Genomic DNA, 22,444 nt, shown 5'->3' with positions numbered 1-22,444 from the left:
TGATATTATTAATATTAATATATATCCAGATTCTCTATTATGATTTTCTCTGTCATGATCTGCTTTACTTTCGTTCTCCACATGACACCTCATTAAAATTTAATCCAACGGATTTAAACTGGACACCCAATTTACTCTTAATTAAAAATGAAAAAAAAAAACCCTGACTTGACTAACTCCAACTTAACATCAGTTTTTCTTTCTTCTTCCTTCCTTCTCTGTGTGTCCTCCCCCCACACCCAAGCCTTGTAACTTTCTTAGAAATTGAACCAAATGATTCAGAATTTGTGGGAGGTCAAGTAACAACAAAGTTTTTTATCCGGCCATGTGCTCCAAAGAAAGCTCAGGATTTCTTTACTACATTTGGTTTCTTTTATACTTTTATGCAATTCATTTAATTTAATTTTCCTATTGGGTTTTGGGTTAAGGTTGGCATTCATAATTCTTTTCATTTTTCTTGGATTGCTTGAAGTTGTTGAGTGCATGAAGCCCTGATCTTATTTGCTCGGAGTTTGATCATATCTTATCTCGACCTATTTCCAAGGTTAATATCTTATCTCGATCATATCATAATATTTAAAATAAAACAACAAATGTAAAAAAGAGTTTTAGTACAAAAACAAGACATTCTCGTAATTTGTAGAAGGAAAATTTGAGAGAGAACAATAATTGGGGAAAGAACAGATGGACGAGCGCTTAAATTTTGGGGAGAACTTGCAGAGAAGGGAAAAGAAGAAGAAAAAAAATGGTTAGACATGTTAGAGACGTTAAGTTGGAGTAATTGGAGTTAGTCAAGTTATGGTGATTTTTTTTAAGAAACCAAACTCTTATTTGAACTTAATGGGAACGGGACACGATGGCTCTTAGCCAATTTAGATGTATCACGCTAGAAACATCAAGACTGAAAAAATAATGATGGAAACAACTTCTTCAGATAACCGAACGAGGCATGCTCAAGACATTTATGCCATAACCAAACTTTATCTCTCTCCCCCTTAGAACGAGTCCCACTTGTTGTGAAAGCTTGACTAACCTTGGCCTCACTATCCGATGCCCAGTCCAAGTAGTGAGTTTGCCCGCCTAGTACCACAACCAACCATCTTTCCCATAAGAAGTCCTGAAAAACACAATGATTTGGCCAAAATGTTACAGTACACCCCAAAGTAATTGTAAGTTGTGGAATAGACAACAAGTTATAGTCCAAGGATGGAACAAGCAATACAAAATTCAAATGTAGGGAATTAGAAAGAGATAGAGAGCCCTCCCTAATTACAGGGGAGGGGGTACCATTAGCATTAGACACCACCGACGGAGCGGATGATTTGTGACTAATAAGTTGGCCAAGATCAAATGTCATGTGATCCGTAGCATCCGAGTCAATAATCCATTGGACTTTTTAGAGGACGTATGAAAAACAGAACCTTTGATGGTGGCGATAGAAGCACGAGTCTGGGTAGTGGGGTCAACAGGATTGACTGCATGCTTCTGTGAGTCTGCAAGGAGTGAGAGAACTGTAGGGGGTCCTGACATTGCAGTGGAAGTAAGATGTGATATGAAAATGTGAGGAATTTAATGTGAGGAATTTGATGTATGAATTTGACGTAGGAATTGGATTTGAGAGATATGTGTATAAGATTTAAGGGTATTTATTCAAGAATTTTGATAAATGGATTTGAGGGATTTGGATTTGAGGAATTTAAATATAAGGAATTTGAGGTAGGGTTTAAAGATAACCTAGGATCGATTGCTCTGATACCATGCTAAAATATGAATATGGTTTGAATACTTTAGGTTAAGTTGTATTCTTCTCCATAATGAGGTATATATAGGAGTTTACATAAAAACTTTACAAGGAAATAAATATAGTAACCAATTAGAATAGTATCTCCTAAATACATCTACTTGATTAATTAGAAAGACTCACGTCAACAAAAATTATCGCTGCAAGCTTCAAGCGTTATTTGCATATAATTTGCAACTTTTTAAACCGAATGGCCCACAAAGCATTACTTTGGGCTTTGTACCGTCATGACTTTTATTTAAAATTATTACATTTGTCAAAGGAGCACAAATAAGAGTCATCACTTCTACACTTTATCATTATTTTACTTTATGCCTTTCTCATTCTTTCTTTGTCATTACTTTATTGAATATATGTTAAATTAAGCCATCAAATTCAATTTAATGTTTTCCATTTCACATTTCTCTTGGAGATGTTCTAAGATTACAACTCAAGCAAGAAAACTTTTTCACAAGGATGGAGCCACATAATTCAAGAAACACTTAGTTACAACGTTGAATAACACTGTTTTGTTATTCTTGACCTGTAATGATATGCCACGTGAAAATATTATCACGCTTGTCACTGTGTCAATACGTTAATTATCGGAGATAACAAAATAGTGTTTTTCCCGTTTCAAGACTAAAAGTGGTTGTGGCCACCAATTTTCAGAAACTCCTTCACGCTTTATATAAAACTTGACAATTTGTGTGCAATGTATAAATAAAAAATGTCAGCTATTGCCGCCCCTTCAATATATAGGCTCTAGCTCTGCCATTGCTTCTCAAGTAATCCTTTCGCTAACCCGTCAATTTTCTTATACCAGAGATTGTGGTTTATAATTGAAAATAAATTAAATCGGGACACTAAATGGCATAGGGTCTTTGAATCGCATATATAATATTATGAAAGTACAGAAGATACAAGTAAAATTTCGAATCTCGAGTAACAAGTGCTAGGGTTACATTATATATATCCGATACTTGACGAGAATGTCTCACTGCGAAATATCATGAATTCAGAATCGGAACAAGACAATGTATAGGAGCAACAAAGCTCTTATTCACGGCAATAAGAGGACTCTAATGAATATGCATATATGTGTAGGCTGTAGCTTCAGTTATGCTTGACCCGCAGGTGATCTAAGCAAGGTTTCGTGAGGGCAGCAGGGCTTGCTTGAAGCTCCATGAATTTCTCATATGTCATTCCAATGTATTTTGGGGCTTGGCCTCCTCTCTCTAACAACTCTGGGATTGGTAAAGCTGGTGTGTCCAGTGAGGGTCCATGGGGCACAGCTATTGATATCCTCGTAGCTTTGTTGTTCACAACAGCCCTATGCCATATGCTCTTGTACTTGTCGTTTGTCAAAATCTGCCACAAAAAAATTAACCATGCACATAAATAATCGGTACTTAATTTATGAAATTAAGTAGAGAATTCTTAGATAAGATGGGTTTTAGATTTTGGTACCTGCATTTGGTCACCAATGTTAACAATAAAAGCTCCCGGAGCAGCATTCACCAATACCCATTGGTCTTTGTGCTTGACTTCAAGGCCACCCATCTCATTCTGAATGAGGAGGGTCACCAGTCCATGATCGGTATGAGGAGGTAGACCGATTGCTTTATCGGGCTGTGGGCACGCCGGGTAGTAATTCGCGGCCAGAATTTGTAAGCCACGGTCCCAGTTCGTGGCCTTTGCTATGTAGTCAGCCTCCAACCCTAAGCTCTCTGATATTCCCTTCAATATTTCTGTGGCTACTTCTCGGGTTCGTTTGCTGAACTCCAGCGAAACCTCGCTGTATCCAGCAGGTTTGTAGAGTGAGTTGAACTCAGGGTGGGCTATGACCTTGAGGAAATCCCTCCAGAGATGAACTTTTTCAATGTCGACGTTGAAGCTGGTGCCGCACTTGATTGGATCCAACAGGTTCCTTGTTTGGAACTCCTTCTTCTCCTCCTCCGGCAGATCAAAGAATCTATGACACGCTCCGATCATTGATTGCATCAGGCTCTCTGGTACACCGTGGTTGGTCACCTAATAATTCCCATATATATAATTTATGCTTAATTAGCTTTCATCATGAGAGTTGTAGATACGCATATATGATGTATATGTAGTACGCACATACCTGGAAGAAGCCCCATTCCTCGCAAGCTCTGCGCAGCTCCTGGATCACTTTTGCTCGTTGATCAGGAGATCCCAACGTGAGTAGGGCGAAATCAATGATGGGGATTGAATGCTCTGGGTCGTTTGCATCGCCTTGTTCATTAGGATTTTTGGTATAGGTGTACTCAGAAGGTATAAAAGTGAGGGAAGCTGAGTCAGCTAGTGTTTTGATGCTTGCTACTTTGGGTACTTCATGGCCATTAGATGCCTCCATTGAAGTAACTGTAGGTGCCATTGAGGGGAGAGAGAGAGAGGTGGGACTGAGCCTTTGAGAGTGATATTTTCTGTATATCTTTGAGTGAGAGAGAAGGTGTTGGGCAGTTGTGGAGGTATTGAGAGAAAAGGAATGGGTATTTATAGCACAGGATGAACTGATTTTACACGTAAAGGATTTCTACATAGGGGCTGTTATTTTAATGTTGCCCTACACCACAAGGTCTAGAAATTTTACTGAAATAAGTTGGCAAACGATGACCAAGTTCCAAAATCTTGTCAATGCAGAATAAAATATAAATATATATTTTGTAGTTAAACCTGTATGTTCAGATGAATTAATAAATCTACTGGTGAGAGCTTTTACCGGCAGCAGATGCTTCTGCAACGCGTGTTTCTACTGTTTTTTGGTTTTTTTGAAATGAGAAAGTATCGGTTTTTTAGGTAGAATGGTCAAAGTAAATTTTAGCATAGGACAATAACGCGTATATCAAAGGAAACGTTTTTGTGTACATTTCAAATTGGACATTTTTGTCGTACGATTGTTGAGTAGTTGGGTGTTGGATTTAATCGGTTATCTACCTTTAAGAGTAAAAGATTTTTAGGTTTCTACACCCGTTGCTAATTCATTTTGGGTGGTAGGTTCACATTCTTCATGTGGCACATCCAATTCCCACACACGTTATCACGTCATTTAATAATAATTATCAATGTATTAGGAGTAAAAGACAACGAACTTGAGGAAAGGGTGTGAAAGTATCACTAAATTATGGAAGTTTAAGCGTAAGAACTTAAAATAACTACCTTTTCAGGTTTCTAATTAATTTTAATATTGGATCCTCACATGCAATTGATAGAATTAAAGGAATACTGAGACCAACAACCACGACAAAACACAAAGAAATAAACTATAGTAAAACAAAACTCAACAAATGAGCACACCAACGCCTCTCAAATTTGTCAAAAAAGACCTCTTATGTAAACATAGTCCTTCGTGCAACACGAAATTTGTTCAACATGCAGTGGGCAAAAACAAAGGAATACCAATATGAACAAAACACAAAGAAACACACAAAAGTACAATTAATTGGACTCTGATTCTTAGTCTTAGCTTTATGTGTTTTTTTGTACATTTTCTTCAGCCCCATTCCTATCGCTCATCTTCTTTTCTCATTCCTCACAAATATGTTTTTTTTTTCGTTTACTAAAATAACAAGAAAGCAAAAGTTTAAACATCATGAAACTCTGTAAGTAAATTATTTATTTTTTTATACAAGCGGTATTAAAAGAAAGAAAAATCGAACTTAGGACATCGAATACAAAAAAAAAACAAAAAAAAAAAAGCTACAAATCCCTTACACATTACACTTTAAAAAAAATTACTAGAAAGTGGAAGCCCCACAAGTTTTACAGAAGTTAAACTTTAAAAAGTTATTAAATAAAATATTTTTATTTATGAAGGTGTGCCTGTACTTGGTCAGAAAATTACAAAATACACAGAATGGCGATCACTTTAGATTTTGACTGTTGCACCAGTCAGGTCAATGATTATACGTAGTCGTTCTGTTATTTTCAAAAGCCCATTTAATCAAAACAAGCCGGCCAAGAAAAAGTATAATTGAGGATCAGAAGAAACGCCAAAAAAAGCCATTAAAAAAAAAATGGAATATATGATCTGTGCGTATTAACTTTTTTAGGAATTTGTGTGATTAGGTCCCCACGGGTAGGTAACAGATGCTTTAGGAATCGGTTTTGTGAAAACGTTAATCCTTTTAATCCCCCTATCTGTTTTTTTCTTTGAACTTTTTTTAAAAAAATTAATAAATAAAAATAGAACTCTTGTCGTGAAAAAGAGTGTTCGGTCCTTGAAATTTAGATACCCTAACATTTCTTATACACTAAATTGTCTTGAGGGAGCAAAATTTTAGAAAGTGCCTATCTGAAATCGACAAATTATCATACTGTTATTGGGATGACTCCCTCTCTTTATTTTTATTTAATAAAATTTTATCGTCTTTTTATAAAATAAAATAAATAAATAAATAAACTATTGAACTTTCAAAACAATAAATTACTACATTGTTATATATCTGAATCTGATGACCATTTTCAAAAATGAACAAAAATGATGCAATCCTATATGTGTCTAGAAACTTTTGAATGGGAATGTGTGTTGGATTCTTCCACTTTCATTCCGCAAAGTAAACAATATATAGGAGAAGAATTTTTCTTATGAAAGTTCCTCCATAGATGAGTTCAGAATGCACGTGTACACTTGCGTTCAAATTACATGTAAAACATTCTCCTTGTTTCAAAATGAGTAACTTCTAGAATGTTATCCCAAACCATGACATAATGGTGATCCTTCTTTTGTACTTCTAAATCTCAAGCGATTTCAACTGTCCTCCTGCGTTTGTGAGTTGGCAGGAACATGATGTCAATCAAACAGCCCCACTTATTGGACTTATAAGACGAGAAAACCAACCTACCAAAGAATAATAATAATAACGGCTGAAAATAACCCTTTTCCAAATGCTAATAACAAAACAAAAAAAATGACACTAACAATTATCATTAAAAATATATATAATTTTGATGCTTTAAAAACAATTATTAGCACTCCAAAAAGGTATTTTGCACTCATCTCTTATATAAACAAAAGGGGGAAATTGTGTTAGGAATTGTGGATTGAATACCATTATCACACACCAAAAAGGGGTTGTTCATTTGGGGGTGTACTAAGTGGTAAATCTCCCTGAATTGTAACGAGACCTTTTAAGATAAAAATTCTAGTCTGAAAAAAAAAAAAAAAAACTCAACAGTAACCAGTGGACTCAAGAATGTTTTAGTAAAGGTGCAATTTTGAAATACTAAAAGCTTTATTTAAATTTTTAAAAAAAAAGTAAGAGGGAAAGCACGTGTGCTTCTTCTTCCTCCTTTGTGTGAAGTTATATTTTCTTTCTCTCTATTATTAAAAGAAAAGGATGTGCTAATTAAGTCATGTTCTTTCATTATAAAAATAATTTGTTGAGGAAAGAGAAGAAAAAGTGTGTCTGCGTTTAAGAAAAGCAGCTTAATGTCATCTTGAGAAAGAATTCCTGGATTGGAAACTATCTTCACCCGCGACTAATTGAAGCCAAACAATTAATTTAAAAAGAAGAAAAAGAAAGCTTGTTAAAAGCCCTTTATCATTTTTTAAGCAGCCTATCAGAGCTTGTTAAAGCCCACGAATTGCTTTTCTTTTCTTTTTCTTTTTTTTTAAAAACCATATTCCAAAACAACGTTGTTTTGGACAGGATGTTAAAAAAAAACACGCTGCGCGCAGAAATAGCCCAGTGCCTTCAAGCCTTGGTTGAGGCAATTTGTTGAACACATGGAGCATACCACGAAACCTCGGCAGAGGGGCAATATGTAGTGCTTAAAGAGGCTTTTCTAGCGAAAGAAGGTGCAAACTGCACCTCCTTAAGCCTTAATAGGTCTATTAGTGTCAACAGTTACCAAAGAAAAACACCACTAAAAGATATTTACTACAAAATGACACTTAATATATACATGGCAACCAAATAAATAAACATAAAAAACCCTTCGATCGAAAGATAAATTGTTAAATATCTTTTTAGTCATTGCATTTTAATTTGGAATATATTTTTGTTACTATGTTTCGAATTTAGCTTCTTTTTTTTTTTTTAGTCAATTTTAGAAGGGGAAGGGAGGAGGTGTCATTGGGATTACAACTTGAGACCACTTATATGCAGACAAATACTCTTACCACTAAACTATGGACCCGTTGGCTTGAGTTTAGCCAATTTAATCACTCTATTATGCAAAGTTTGCATTTTGAGTCACTTCACATGAAAAAAAATATTTAAAACATGTGTTAACCAATTAAAATTAATAAATAAATAATATATATATAATTTAAAAACTTGAGAACTTGTACTAATACCAAAAAAACAAACCATTAAAAGATATGATCTACTATTTTGTCCTTTGGATGTGGTGGGTGTCCTTTTCTTAAAAGCAGTCACCTCGAGTTGTCCTAGAGTGTCCTTTTTGTGTAGAAAATAGTAAAAAGTGAAAACAAAATATGCGGGTGGTAAGTGGATTCAAAGAGGTTGGAGTTGAAAAACTTGGAAAATTATCTAGTAAAAGTAGAGGGTTCAAGGACTGGTTTGATCAGCATGGGCTTATCGACTTGGGTTTTTTGGGACCCAAGTTTACTTGGGTTAATAAGAGAGTTGGTGGTGATTTTGTGATGAAGAGATTGGATAGGGCTATTTGTAACAAGGAGTGGAGGGTTTTATTTCCTGAAGCTTTCGTGAGGCATCTGCCTAGAAGATGTTCTGATCATAGTCCTCTTTTGATTAGCCTTATTTCTGATAAGATTCCTTCTTCTGAGCTTAAACCTTTTAGATTTGAGGCAATGTGGCTTAAACATTGCTTATTTCCTGAGTTCATCAAAGCGGAGTGGAAGAATTTGGAAGGTTCAGTTTCTAATAAATTGGATAATTTGATTCCCCTACTCCGGGAGTGGAATACTCAAGTCTTTGGTCAAATTTTTCAAAAGAAAAATTGAATTCTTGCTAGGCTCCAAGGTATTCAAAGGTCTCTTTGTAAGGGTTTTTCCCCTTTTTTGAGCAATCTTGAGAAGCATATGCAACAGGAGTTTGAGGATTTATTGGATCAGGAGGATGTGTTTTGGAAACAAAAATCTAGAATTTCGTGGCTGCAGGTGGGGATAGAAATACCAAGTTCTTTCACATTACGACCCTTGTCAAAAGGAGAAGGAATAGGATTGAAAGGCTTAAAGATATAAATGGGGATTGGATCTCTAGTAAAGAAGGTTTGAAAGCGCTTGCTGTTGAGTATTTTCATGGGCTTTTTTTGGATGATGTTGTTGATATCATTCGTAGACCTTCGCCTTCTCTTTTTCCTCATATTCCTGAGGCTGATTTGGCTGTTGTCAGTAAGGAGGTGACTGAAAAGGAGGTGCAGGTTGCTCTCTTTGCTATTGGTCCTTACAAGGCCCCTGGTTCCGATGGATATTCTGCTATCTTTTTCCATAATTGTTGGTCTCTTTGTAGGAAAGACATTGAAGTTTTGGTGTTTAAGTGTTTCTCTAGTGGTTCCGTTCCAGAGTATCTAAACAGTGCTCTTGTTACTCTGGTTCCTAAAATCACTAATCCTCATAGTATGCTGCAGTTTTGGCCAATTAGTCTTTGTAACACTTTATACAAAGTTGTTTCTAAGATCATTGTTGGAAGGCTCAGACCTCTTATGTGTAAGCTTGTTAGCCCTAATCAGGTTAGCTTTGTTCCTGGACGGCAAATTTCAGATAATATTTTCATTGCCCAAGAGGTTTTGCATAGATTCCATAGAGCAAGAGGTAAAACCGGGTATATAGCTTGGAAAGTTGACCTCTCTAAGGCTTATGATAGATTGAAATGGTCTTTTATTGAGCAAACGCTTGAAGAAATTGGTATTGGGGAAACTTCTCTTCAACTTATTATGAGTTGTGTCAAGAATGTCTCTTATAGAGTAATCATGAATGGGAAGCTTATTGAGAGTTTCAAACCTCAAAGAGGTGTTAGACAGGGTGACCCTCTTTCCCCTTACCTTTTTGTTTTATGTATGGAAAAGCTTAGTCACATCATTGCTGCTAGGGTGTTAAAGAAGGAGTGGAAAGCTGTTAGGGCAACGAGGTCTGGTCCTTTAATCTCACATCTGTTTTTTGTGGATGACTTGATTCTTTTTGGTGAGGCTTCTGTTCAACAAGCTATGGTTATGAAAAATTCTCTTGAGGAGTTTTGTGAGCTCTCTGGGCAGCAAGTGAACTTTGAGAAATCTTTGTTGTACATATCTGCTAATACTAAGCCTGATCTTGTTGATCAAATTGAGCAAACTTGTGGTGTTACCAGATCCACTGATATGGGGAATTATCTAGGAGTTCCCCTTGTTTAAGGGAGGGTTACCAAGGCTACGTATAAGGGGGTTCTGATTAAAGTTCAGGCTAAACTTTCTGCTTGGAAAAGTCAGTTGCTTTCTATGGCTGGTAGAATCACTTTAATCCAGTCTGTTATTTCTGTATAAAGAATCAATATGCACTGCTATTAGAAGCATAACCAATAAATAGACAATCAATGGTTTTGGGTTATATTTTAACCTTTTTATGATCAAGGACTGCTATCTTAGCCAAACACTCCCATACTTTGAGGTATTTATAGGAATTTGTTGAGAATATGATTTGCAGAAAGCAAACCTTCTCCCCACAAATTTTGGGATGCTCCAGAACTTATCAACAGAGCATTCATCATTTCTTTTAATGTACGGTTTTTGCGTTCGGCAATACAGTTCTGTTAAGGTGAATAAGGAGCGGTACTTTGGTGAATAATTCCATGTTGAGCATAAAACTTAGCAAATGGTGCTACATATTCACATCGCTTCTTAAAACCTTAATAATTTTGCTAAGTTGATTCTCAACTTCATTCTTATAATGTTTAAACATTTCTAAGGTTTCATCTTTGCTTCTAAGTAGATAGACATAACGGTATCTTGTGCAATCATCTATAAAACTAATAAAGTACTTTTTACCACCTCTAGTTTGCACAAACTTTAAATCACAAATGTCACTGTGAATTAAATCTAGAGGTTATGTACTTCGTTCTATAGAATGAAATGATGTTCAAGTAAGTTTAGCTTCAACACAAGTTTCACATTTTTTAATTGTATCAATGTTAAACTTAGGTAATAAATCCATGTTAACTAATCTACGAATAGTATCATAATTAACATGTCCTAGTCTACCATGCCAAACATTTGGGGACTCAAGAATATAAGCGAACTAACTGTGTTCTTATTATTCATAGAAAGTACAATAGTCATTAAATTCATCTTGAATAAACCATTATTCAGGTACCCTTTCCCCACATACATCCCATTCTTAGTGAGTACAAATTTGTCAGCCACAAAGACCAATCTAAAACCATTCTTGCTTAACAGTGCTCCAGAAACCAAATTCTTCCGAATGTCAGGCATTGAAGCACTTGATTTAGGGTGAGTTCCTTGCCAGAAGTCATCTTCATAACCACCTTTCCTTTTCCATCAACCTTGGAAGTTGATGAGTTTCCCATAAACAGTTACTCCCCTTGGTTAAGTTGTTGATAGGTAGTAAACGTCTTCCTATTAGAGCAGATGTGGCGTGTAGCTCTAGTGTCCACCAACCATTCCTTGGTAGTTCACTTCAGAGATTACGGCCGAAAGGTTAATATCAGATATCTCATTAGACAATTTCTCCTCCTCGGTCATGTGAACTTCTGTGATTTTTCCTTTGCTTTGACAGTTCACCGCTCTATGACTATGCTTGTTGCAGTTAAAGTATTTTTCCTTGAACCCTTTGTTCTTCTTTGAGTTCCCTTGGTTAGAGCCTTCCCCATAGTGCTTTCTCTTTTTCTTGTTCTTTTGGCCCATCCTCCAATACATGTGCTTTAGCTACCATGGAGTTACCACCGGTTTTATTTTCAGAACCACGATTGTCTTCCTCAATCCTTAGCCACGCGATTAGATCTTCAAGTCCCATTTCTTTGTGCTTATGCTTGAGATAATTCATGAAATCTTTCGAAGATAGTGACAATTTTTCAATGATTGCAGCCAATTGGAAAGTCTCACTCAGAACCATGTTTTTCTGCATCAATCTCATGAAGAATAACTTAAGGTTCTTGGACTTGGTTGATGACCGTCTTGGAGTCCACCATCTTGAAATCAAGAAATCAACCAACCACGAATTTCTTCATGCCAGCATCTTGGTCTTGTATTTCTTGTCAAGTGACTCTCACAGGGCCTTGGCAGTTTTGATTGGACTGTATATATTGTACAAAGTATTGTCCAATTCATTGAGGATATAGTTCTTGCAAAGGAAGTCCGAGTGACACCATGCGTCGTCTGCAGCCATCGCTTCAGTAGTAGTACCAGTAGCAAGAGCATCTTCCTTTAAGAACTTGGCCAAATTGAGTGTGGTCAAATAGAACAACATCTTTTGTTGCCACCTCTTGAAATCAGTTCCATTGAACTTCTTAGGTTTCTCTCCATGAGAGAAGGAAGCCGGGATTACCACAGGTAAAACATGAGCCACACCTTTTTCCTTGTCATTACTAATACAATCACTACTAGTAATACGAGTCATTTTCCTTCAATAAAGAGGAAAATTCACAGTTTAATTCAAAAGTAAAGTAACAATTTTTAAGAAACTAAAATAAATTTAAGATTCTTAAAAAGCCAATAAATATAGCGATTACAAAAATAAAAATAAAAATATTCGTCTTTAGATTGTTGGTAAAAGATAAAGATAATTGCTATATTTACAAAATTTCAAAAATAAAACTTCACTATAAATTCGAAATAAATACAATAAAATATCAACAAGGTAAATGTTAAGAATACTTTATAAATGATCGAGTCTAGAACTTGGTTCTATCTCTTTGAGACGAAATTGCCTCCTCACAAGTGCTTTTAGGATTTGCTTGGTTCTATCTTGTTGAAGTAGCACTACAATCCCCAAGAAAAGCGAACTCAAACTTGTGTATGAATTCTCTCTTACTAACTCACTATATTTCTAAAAATATAATGCTATGAATGCTCTAAAAACTACTATTGTTGGATGACAATTGGATGAATGAAATGTTGTAGGACCTTATCTATTTATAGGCAACAAGGCCTCTTTTCAGAAAAAGACGTGACTGAAAAATATCAACAAATGTGTCTTTTCACGTTGCAACTATAAGCCAAGAAGTGCAATGTTTCAATTACTATGAAACAATGCAACTTAAGCCAAGAAGTGAAATGTTTCAATTTCTATGAAACAATGCAACTTTTCACATATGAAACAATGCAACTTAAGCTAAGAAGTACAGTGTTTCAATTTCTCTTTGACAACTTAAGCCAACTTAAGCCAAAAGAAATAAAGTTCAAGGGATTTGACAAATGCGAAAACTCTATTTGTTGTGAGGAAGAGCTCCTCCTCAATTTTAAGGAACTAAGATTTTTCCTTTCAACAATAGGGAAAGAGTGGAAGGGGATTTGGGTGAATGTACGTGGACTTACAAGAAATTCAAAAGCATTTATGTGACTAGTTTTCCCTCGTTCGTAAATGTCAAGTGTTTTTTTTATTTTTTTTTGTTTATACAACCGATAGTCCAAATTACTAAACTTATAATAAAACTCATTTCTTGCATTGAATTTATATATAAACACTAAAACCTATAAATTGAAGATGAAAAAAAAACCCCAAAAAGGGTAAGCTGTAATATTTTTTAATTTTAATGATGTGTAAAATATCATTATTATCCTTACATTATGATATTTAGAAGAAAAAAAACACAGATGGTATTGTTGTAACTTTTAGGTTTTTCAAATGGGTTTTTCCAAAGATTTGGGTATTGTAGAGTTTTTTTTATTTTGGGCCACATTTATGGACTTACATGTGAAAAGTCCAAATCTAATCTACAAGGGGAGAGATTTGAAAAAGACAACTATTAACCCACGTTTGTTTGCATGCCTAAGTTAATTAGTAGTATTACCAAATGTTTTAATTTTTTTTTTTTTTGGGGTTAAGTGGCATTTACTTTATTACAGGAAATTCGGAATTCAAATTTCATGAACAAAGAAAGAAAACTCACTTGTGCCAAGGTTAATAGCAAAGGGAAAGTCAAGATCCTATGTTACTCACTTGTGCCGAGGCCTATGCAGTCTATGCAGTCAAGCCCAAAGACGTGTTTTGGGCTCGACAAAATGAAACCCTTACAGCACCCCCTTTATCTCGATAGAGTTTGATAAATCAATTGTTACTTTGAATTTGCTTAGCTTTGATATCAGACCTGCATATTAGCGCTAAAAAAACCCTAATAAGATTGAATAAATTATAAATATGTGATTGTTGCTTGCTCGGTAAGGAATCTGACTTCTAATCAAACAATCGTGAATAATGAATTCCATAACTTCTCCATGTTGGAAATTTTATGTTGTCATATCTCTCAGTCACTGCAGCTCAGGAACTTCCTGAATTACCTAGTTTTGTCTCAACGTACATCAGTCCCATATGAACCAAGGCCAAAGTGGAAATCTTGAATATCTTTTAATAAATAAAAAAACATGAATTCTGACCACATTTGGACTGAGCCAAGGCTGATGCAGAAATCCAGAGTTTTGGAATGCGAACTAATGGCAAAAATGGCGGGTCCTCGACTTATAAAGCCTCTAGTAGCTGCCAAGAATATCATCCTAGAATAAGAGTAAGGAAAATCTCCAGTTCGGAATGAGCTTGCAGAACAAGGAAAATCCCCAGCAACTCCACTTCGCTCCACTTATCCCCACAAACATCACTGAAGTCAAGAAGACTATACTTGAAGCTTTAAGTTTGCTTTCAAGCTGCCTATGGCAATTAATGTTCTATCTTTGAGGCTTGCACAACAACATGATTTTCGTGATTGATGAACATACACAGGCTAATCTGATGCAAGAGTTGCAGGAGTTGGATTCAGCCCCAATGGATGTTTTGAACAGGAGTTAGAGTATACAACAAGTGATTCAAGGACAAGGCATTCGAAGAGCGAGAAATTGTGTGGACTGTTGTTTGTCACGAAAAGAGTCTCTTCAAACATACAAAAGATTGGAAAATTTGTATACATGAATAGTTGTATTTTGGTAGAGGAAAATTTGGGTTGGAGACCATCTGCAATACTCTTCTCAGAAAATAAATTGTTTCTCTCTCAAGGGTCTGAGAACAAACACGAAAGCATAGATTCGTGGTGTAGTGTTTGTGGTTCGTGCAAGCACTATTGCAGGCTTGTAATTGCAAGTAAGGTGTTCGATCTCTTCTGCTGGGTACCATATTTTTCCTAACAAAAAAAGCAGAAGCTGTCTGAAAATGTATATTATCAAGGAAATAATCAGCAACTTGACTATCAAGTCTCAACCTTGGAGAAGTAAAAAAGAAGAAGAAGAAGAAGAAGAATACACAGTTAACATGCACGTGTTCTTATTAAAACGTAAATATGCAAAGAGATCTTTTGAAAATATTTTCATGAAAAACATGCATTCTGCTACTGCTTTTTAGACCCTGTAGTCTCATTCTGCAGAGTGATTAGGAATGCATTAAACTAGAGGAAAAGATAGTCGGGTTTTAAACCATTTTCCTTCTTCCCATAAACCTGAACTCAGAAGCTATCGAACATGAAATGGGATGAATTCTAACAAAATCAATCTACAAGTGAAAACTTTAGTTTGAGCTGCAAAATTGAAGGAAGCAGCAGCTTGCAGCAATACCTAAGCATTCAACGGAAAGATATAAACAAACGATAATCAACACATTAATGATCATTCTACTCTGCTGCAATATGGCTTTTTGAACTCCAATATCCAAAGTTGATAGTTATCTTAGAAACCACGAAATCTCGTCATCTTTAGTTCAAAAGAAAAAAAGGTTTCATCTACAATTGATTGATTCTTTTCAGATACTACATTTAAAAGCTGTGAATCCCCTTTTGGGCCAGCCTCAATTTTCTAGTTCTGACATAAACTTTAGTACAAACAGGAATTTATTGAACTGTGTAATTTGATAAAGTAAGGGAAAAAAAAACACTCAGATTGCTGAGAATTCAGAACTACATCCCAGGTTTTTATATGCCTTACCTGACAAGGAAAAGAGAGTCAAAACATGACAAAAAGAAAATTGAGATCAAAAGCTCCTCAATTGGGAAACTGATTCACTGTTTTGAACATCCCTGCAGAACAAGACTTTCCCATTGCAGGAAGATGACCTCTTCATAGTCAGAGGAACATTTTGCAGAGACCTCCCTTTTGAAGAACTGCCCTTCTGTCTTTGCAACTTCTGATTTCCACCAGTCTTCCTGGGAACAATTTCCCTGTTTAATTTATTTACCGCAACCAATTTGGTATTTGAATTCCTTTCAGATTCCACTGCAGGGAGATTAGAAAGCTCCAGACTGATCTTTGAAGCTGATAAACAATCCATGGAAACCGACCTTCTTGGCTCCACTAGTCCATTCACCTCTTCAATTGGGATTTCATCTCTCTCCTTTCCAATCACCTCTCTGTTTTCCTCTGTTTCAATTCTAATCTCACAAATTTCCTCTCCCATTTCTTCACTAGAGTCACCAATATTTTCCGAAATTTCCACCTGGGTTTCTTCTTCTGGAATTGAACTGACAGCAAGATTTGGTTCTGGTGCAGGGGTTGCCAAGGGTTTGACGATCGGTGCCCGACACATGGGGCAGTTGGTATGGGATCTAAGCCATGTATCAATACAAGGAACATGAAAAGCATGATTGCATTTAGGCAGAAGTCTCAAAGTCTCATCTTCTTGAAACTCACTCAAGCACACAGAACACTCTGTACCTTCAACAAGACCATTACCTCTCTTGTACTGACATACCGTGATCGAACTGATAATCGATTGCTGGAGACCGATGGTGTTGATGTACCAGATCGGGTGGTCAAGCACCGGCCCATGATCTTCATCTATATAGTCATCATGGGTCTCCTCTGATAAAGGTTGCTGTTGTGGTTGTGATCTTCTCCTGGTTGAATAGTACTTTACATAGAAAACATACAAACCAACAAGAAGAAAAGTGGCTACAATCAAAGACGATCCAACAGCCACGAAGGTGTAGGAATTATTGGATTTTTTTGTTTCATCATATCCAGATATGATAGAATGGTGGCAGATGTTAGGACATAAAGTCAAACATGATGGCAAACAAAATCCAGAATCATTTTTTTCTGAATCACAGAATGATTGGCAGACCGTTGAAAAGTTCTTTGGTTCTGTTAACAGCTTTCTGTGGTGGAATTCCATAGCAATAACTGAGGAAGAGAGGTGGTGTTGCAAAGATAAGAAAAAACACCATCCAAAACCACACAGAGAGAGAGAGAGAGAGAGAGAGAGAGAGAGAGGTTTCTGGTTGGTGAAGAGAAGAGACGTGGAAGCTGCACTAAGTTGAATTCAGACAGCTTGTTCTATTAAAACTTTCAAAGGTCATCTTTGAATATGAACAATGGATGAGAAGACTTGAGACGTTAAACCCTCTTTCGGTGATATATTTCACAAACTCCCTTTAAATTATTAATTAAAAAAACTCTATTTAATTTTCAAAAAAAGGAAACCCGTGTTCAAAAAGCAATAAATAAATTAGATTGTAAGCCTACCTTTGGTTAGAAACTGTATAGCAGAAAATTGAAATGCATCTTGAGAATTTCTTTCTGTGAGATTTTTTTTACCAACAATCTTAAATTTATAGATTGTTTTTGTGTAGTTTTAACTTAATAACAATGATGCTTCTATATATATAAAGCAAAAAGTAGAGAATGGTGAAACATTCAAAATACTAGAAAATGCCCTTTGTTAATTCAAACATTAAGAATTGAAATTATTAATTAAATGAGGATAATATGGTAAATTCACATTTTTTAATATTAAAAAAATTAAAATTAAAAACAAAATAAGATAATAGGTCCTACTTTTATGGAACATAACTACCCTGTTATCTTTTATTAATTCTAAAAATAAAATAAAAAAGAAAAAGAAAACCAATTGGCACATGCGTGAGCATGTGTCAAGGGGCTAGTATAAGAAATGGAATTAATGATGGAGAACTATTGTGGATTAGCATATGCCCTGACTCTTTCTACCTTTGCTGTTGACTTGTCGCCGCCTTCGAACTTCAGAGCAAGTCCAACGGCAGAGCCCAGCCCGAGGCTAGGGGAAAAAAAAAAAATTGGCGTTCCACCGCGCAGCCCAGGCCCGGGGGAGGTGTGGGACCCACCAACTCGGGCCAGCCCAAAGGCGAGACGAGCCCGAGCTCCAGCCCGCGGTCGCTGACGTCAGCCCTCGCGTCACGCTGACGTCAGCTAGTGCGTTTCAAATTTTTTTACCGAATTTGAACCAACGCCCGCTGACGTCAGCCCGACGCCAGCTCCAACGGGAATAAGCCACGTGTCGCCTCCCCAGCCTTCCGATCAGCATCTCCGAATCCATCCGACGGCTGAGGCTTTTCTAGGCAATAAAAATATGAAAAAAAAATCGTAAATTTTTTTAAAAAATTCTAAAAAATTCTGATATTTTTTTTTTCTATAAATACCTATCAATACTCTTCACTTTCAACACCAATCCTCATACATTTCATTTTATACTTCTACTATTATTCACTCTTTACTCAACATTTTCCTCTTTTTAATCTAGTATTTTGATTTCATATTTTTGTGGCTTCTTCTATCGAAACCGGAGGGGCTTGGAGCACCATGGAAGATGTTTCCTTGTGTGAGGCTTGGCTCCAAATTTGTCATTGTCCCGTGTCCGGCAATTAGATGAAATTTTTTCATATGTGGAAAAAAATTCATGCCGAATTTTGTGAAAAAATTCCGGGGTCTACTCATACGGAGATGGCATTATCCAATAGGTGGAAAATCATGAATAAAGAGTTGGGAAAATGGAGAGCTGCCCTAGCAAAAGCGATGGACAACTATAGAAGCGGGGAAAATCGTACTAACGAGGTAAGTATTTTATAATTTTTGTTTTATTAAGTTTAATCTCCTAATATATATATTTTGTTAATATTGCTTGCATTTTCAATATTTTGTTAATAAATATTTTGTTCATATTTCTTGCATTATCAATATTTTGTTCATATTTCTTGCAATTTAAATATTTTGTTAATATTTCATGCTTTTTCAATATTTTGTTAATATTTCTTGCATTTTCAATATGTTGTTAATATTTCTTGCATTTCCACTTGTTTCTTAATTTTCTTGCACTTCTAATTTATTTGTAAGGTTAATTGCATTTTCATTATTATTTTTTTTGTTACTTGCGTATCCAATATATTTTAAATATTTATTGCATTTCCATTTTTTTGTTAAATAGATTATACAAGCACAAATGTGGTTCGGTGCAATCGGGGGTGGCAAAAAAAGTTTCAACCATCATGAATGTTGGGAGGTGGCCAAATATTGCAAACGCTTCATAATTATTCCAACGGGTCCCGACGTTGTATTAAACAAGACGTCACTCCGTGATTCAATGGCACCGGATTCACCTCTTGATTCTCCTATGAGTCAAGACTCACCCATGGAAAAGGAGCCGAGGCCCATTGGCCGAAAGGCGGCGAAGGCAAAGAAAGTGGGTAATTCAAGCAATAATAATTCAAAGTTTTTGGAGGAAATTGCAAGGCAAAATGGCCTAAGAATTGAAATGGAGCAAAAACGTCAAGATAACGAGTTGACCCTTCAAGTTGAGTATGCACGAGAAAGGGAGTATTTGCGCAAAAAAGACAGATCGGGAAACCATGACCATGGATACAAGTCATATGTCCCCTGAAACAAAACAATTTTGGAAGCTAGAACGAAGGGATGTTATGAGAAGAAGACTTTTCCGGGATGATGGGCCTAGCAACACGGATTGGTTAAATGATGGAAACCATTAAATTTGTTGGCCTACCTTTTATGTATTTGTATTTTTCATGTTTTCTTTTAAAGTTGTTGTAATTCATGTATGTTATTTTATTAGTAGTAATTCGTAATGACTTGTATTAGATTTCGTTATTTAATAAACAAAGTATTCAATAAATTACCTTTTTATTCAACATATTCTATACTTCAAACAAAAAAAAATAAAAATAAAAAAAAACTACAAACAAGGCACAATAATAATAACAAACCACAACCAAAGCATAATAAATAAAAATACAACACAACCAAACCATAAACCAAAGCATAATAAATAAAAATACAACACAACCAAACCATAACTAAATAAAACATAACCAAAGCATCTATGCTTCATCATTCTTCTTCATTGCCTTTCACCGCCCATAGATGTTCCATCAAGTGAACTTGACGCATTTCATGAATATACGAAGATTGCATCTCTGTATATCGATCTATCATTCGGGTCATCAAATGACCATCCCTCACCAACGGTTCCGGCTCAAATGGTTCTCCACTTGGCCCCATGGGCCTTTCATAAATCCGTGTCAAGGCCGTGTTCATTGGATCCGGTTCGTACACCTCTAAAACATCATAATCATACTCATCCTCCACAATCATATTATGGAGGATGATGCAAGTCATCATAATGCTTCTGAGGATCTCCTCATCAAACATACGGGCCGCACCTTGAATAATCAACCACCGAGCTTGAAGGATACCAAAACACCTTTCGACATCTTTCCTGTATCCCTCTTGATAGGTAGCAAATAATTTTTGCTTCTGGGATCGGGGATTCGGAATAGATTTGACAAAAGTGGTCCACCTCGGGTAGATGCCGTTAGCTAGATAATACCCCGTCTGGTACACTGTATTATTGACTTGATAGGTGATATTGGGGTCCTGGCCTCTCAATACATCGTTGAAGACCGGGGATTGACCCAGCACGTTGAGATCATTTTGGGATCCTGCAACTCCAAAGAAGGCATGCCAAACCCATGTGTCGAAGCCAGCAACGGCTTCAAGGATGATACTTTTTTGGCCTTTTCTATTTCCGTAATCACCTTGCCAGGCAGTTGGGCAATTCTTCCATTGCCAGTGCATGCAGTCGATGCTACCAATCATTCCTGAAAATCCTCAAGCTTGGGCTTTTTGTAGAAGCCGTTGGAGGTCCCTGGGAGTAGGTCTACGCAGGTAGTCCGTAGTATACAGAGTTTCAACTGCTTGACAAAATCTTACCAAAGCCTTCAACGTAGTGGACTTCCCCATCCGGGCAATCTCATCCACCTGATCAGCAGATGTTCCATACGCCAACATTCGTATAACAGCTGTAAGCTTTTGCTCCGGAAGAAGCCCCAAAACCCCAGTAGCATCACACTTTTGAACAAAGTATGCATCATCATTGCAAATATCATGCATGACTTTATTGAACAAATGAGGTTACATTCTAAATCGCCTTCGAAAATCAACATCAGAGTACAAAGAAGTTGGGATAAAATAATCTTCCAAAAGATTCTTACCCCGAGAATGCCTATGTCTTTCCACATTCCGGCGGCGGCCGACTTGTGAACCACGGCGGCGACCTTGGTTCTCTTCATCTTGCAAAGCCACTGCTATGAGAACTTGCTCATCGACTTGTCTCTGCAACTCATTGATTTCATCTGCTCTACGGTTTCTCTCATTTGTTTCTCGCTCTTGCCTCTCCAAGCATCTCCTAAATTCTTCCATTGAGAATGAATGAAGTATGAAATCTAAACTCTGAGAAATGAAAATATAGAAAGATGTGGTGTGAGAGGTATGAGCTGAGCCTCTGGTTTTATAGAAAAATTTGGCAAGATAAACATGCCACGTGGCTTGATTTTATTGGATGAAAATCTTATCTGAAATTTGAAATTCATCCGAAATTTGAACCCAAATTTATCTGAATTTTGAATTTTGAAATTCATTCGAAATTTGAACCCAAAAATTTATCTGAAATTTGAATTTTGAAATTCATCCGAAATTTGAATCCAAAAATCTTATCCGAAAATTTTATCTGATTATGAATAGTCTTGACACGCAGGAATCCGGAAATCTTATCTGAAAATATTATCCAAATTAATTATTTTCATTAAAAAATAGGGGAAAAAAACAAAAAAATGAATAGTAATTGCCATTAGCCATGGCAATGGGTGGAAACACAAAATACTATTTGCAAGGGCAACCACTATTCACGTGAATAGTGGCTGCCCTAACTCCACCCTTGCCATGGCTAAGGGCAAATAGGTGGAGTTGCTCTCATGGCCGCGGTTTGAGATTCAGCAAGTTGAGCCTAGCCCAATATAATATTAATCATTAAGGTTACATTTGATTAGTAATTACACATCCAATAGATGACAATATTTTTTTTATATACAAGAGATAAACTATTCTAAGTTAATCTAATTTATGGAAGGGTAAAAGCAATCTTATATAATATTGGATGGAACTCTGTAAAATTTTTGATGTCAAACTATGATAAAATAACTCATGTTTTGTCCTCATACTCCTCAACAAAACGGCATGGTTGAAGCTGACCGCACATCGTCACATTGCTACGTATTATCACTTGCATTCTCCTCCATCAAAGCCATGCTCCTCTCACTCTTTGGGTTGAAGCCGCTCTCACCGTTGTCGTACTCATCAATATATCTCCTTCTCACCACTACCTTAAATTGGTCCATAGCCTACACTCGTCTTCATGGTTTTCCGCTGATAAGTGCATTTTGTAGGTGAAGTTAATTACAAAGAGCATTATTAACATTATTAACTTAT

The 22,444-nt window shown here is 36.2% G+C and overlaps 1 protein-coding gene and 1 pseudogene across 2 annotated transcripts; both read right to left on the bottom strand.

Moving 5' to 3' along the window:
* LOC18767333 lies at positions 2,648 to 4,373 on the bottom strand (annotated as a pseudogene). Its single transcript, XR_002273010.1, has 3 exons — positions 3,909 to 4,373; positions 3,251 to 3,814; positions 2,648 to 3,151 (listed from the first exon to the last, which is right to left on the bottom strand). The product of XR_002273010.1 is annotated as a protein DMR6-LIKE OXYGENASE 2 (transcript).
* On the bottom strand, positions 15,587 to 17,139 carry LOC18767350 (RING-H2 finger protein ATL54). The gene has a single exon (XM_020570635.1). It carries the CDS (start codon positions 17,025 to 17,027, stop codon positions 15,888 to 15,890), a length of 1,140 nt encoding a protein of 379 aa, XP_020426224.1. The 5' UTR covers positions 17,028 to 17,139; the 3' UTR covers positions 15,587 to 15,887.

This window comes from Prunus persica, chromosome G8 (genome assembly GCF_000346465.2).
Source record: "Prunus persica cultivar Lovell chromosome G8, Prunus_persica_NCBIv2, whole genome shotgun sequence".
NCBI classification, from domain to species: domain Eukaryota; kingdom Viridiplantae; phylum Streptophyta; class Magnoliopsida; order Rosales; family Rosaceae; genus Prunus; species Prunus persica.
This window is presented reverse-complemented; position numbering and strand designations above follow the sequence as displayed.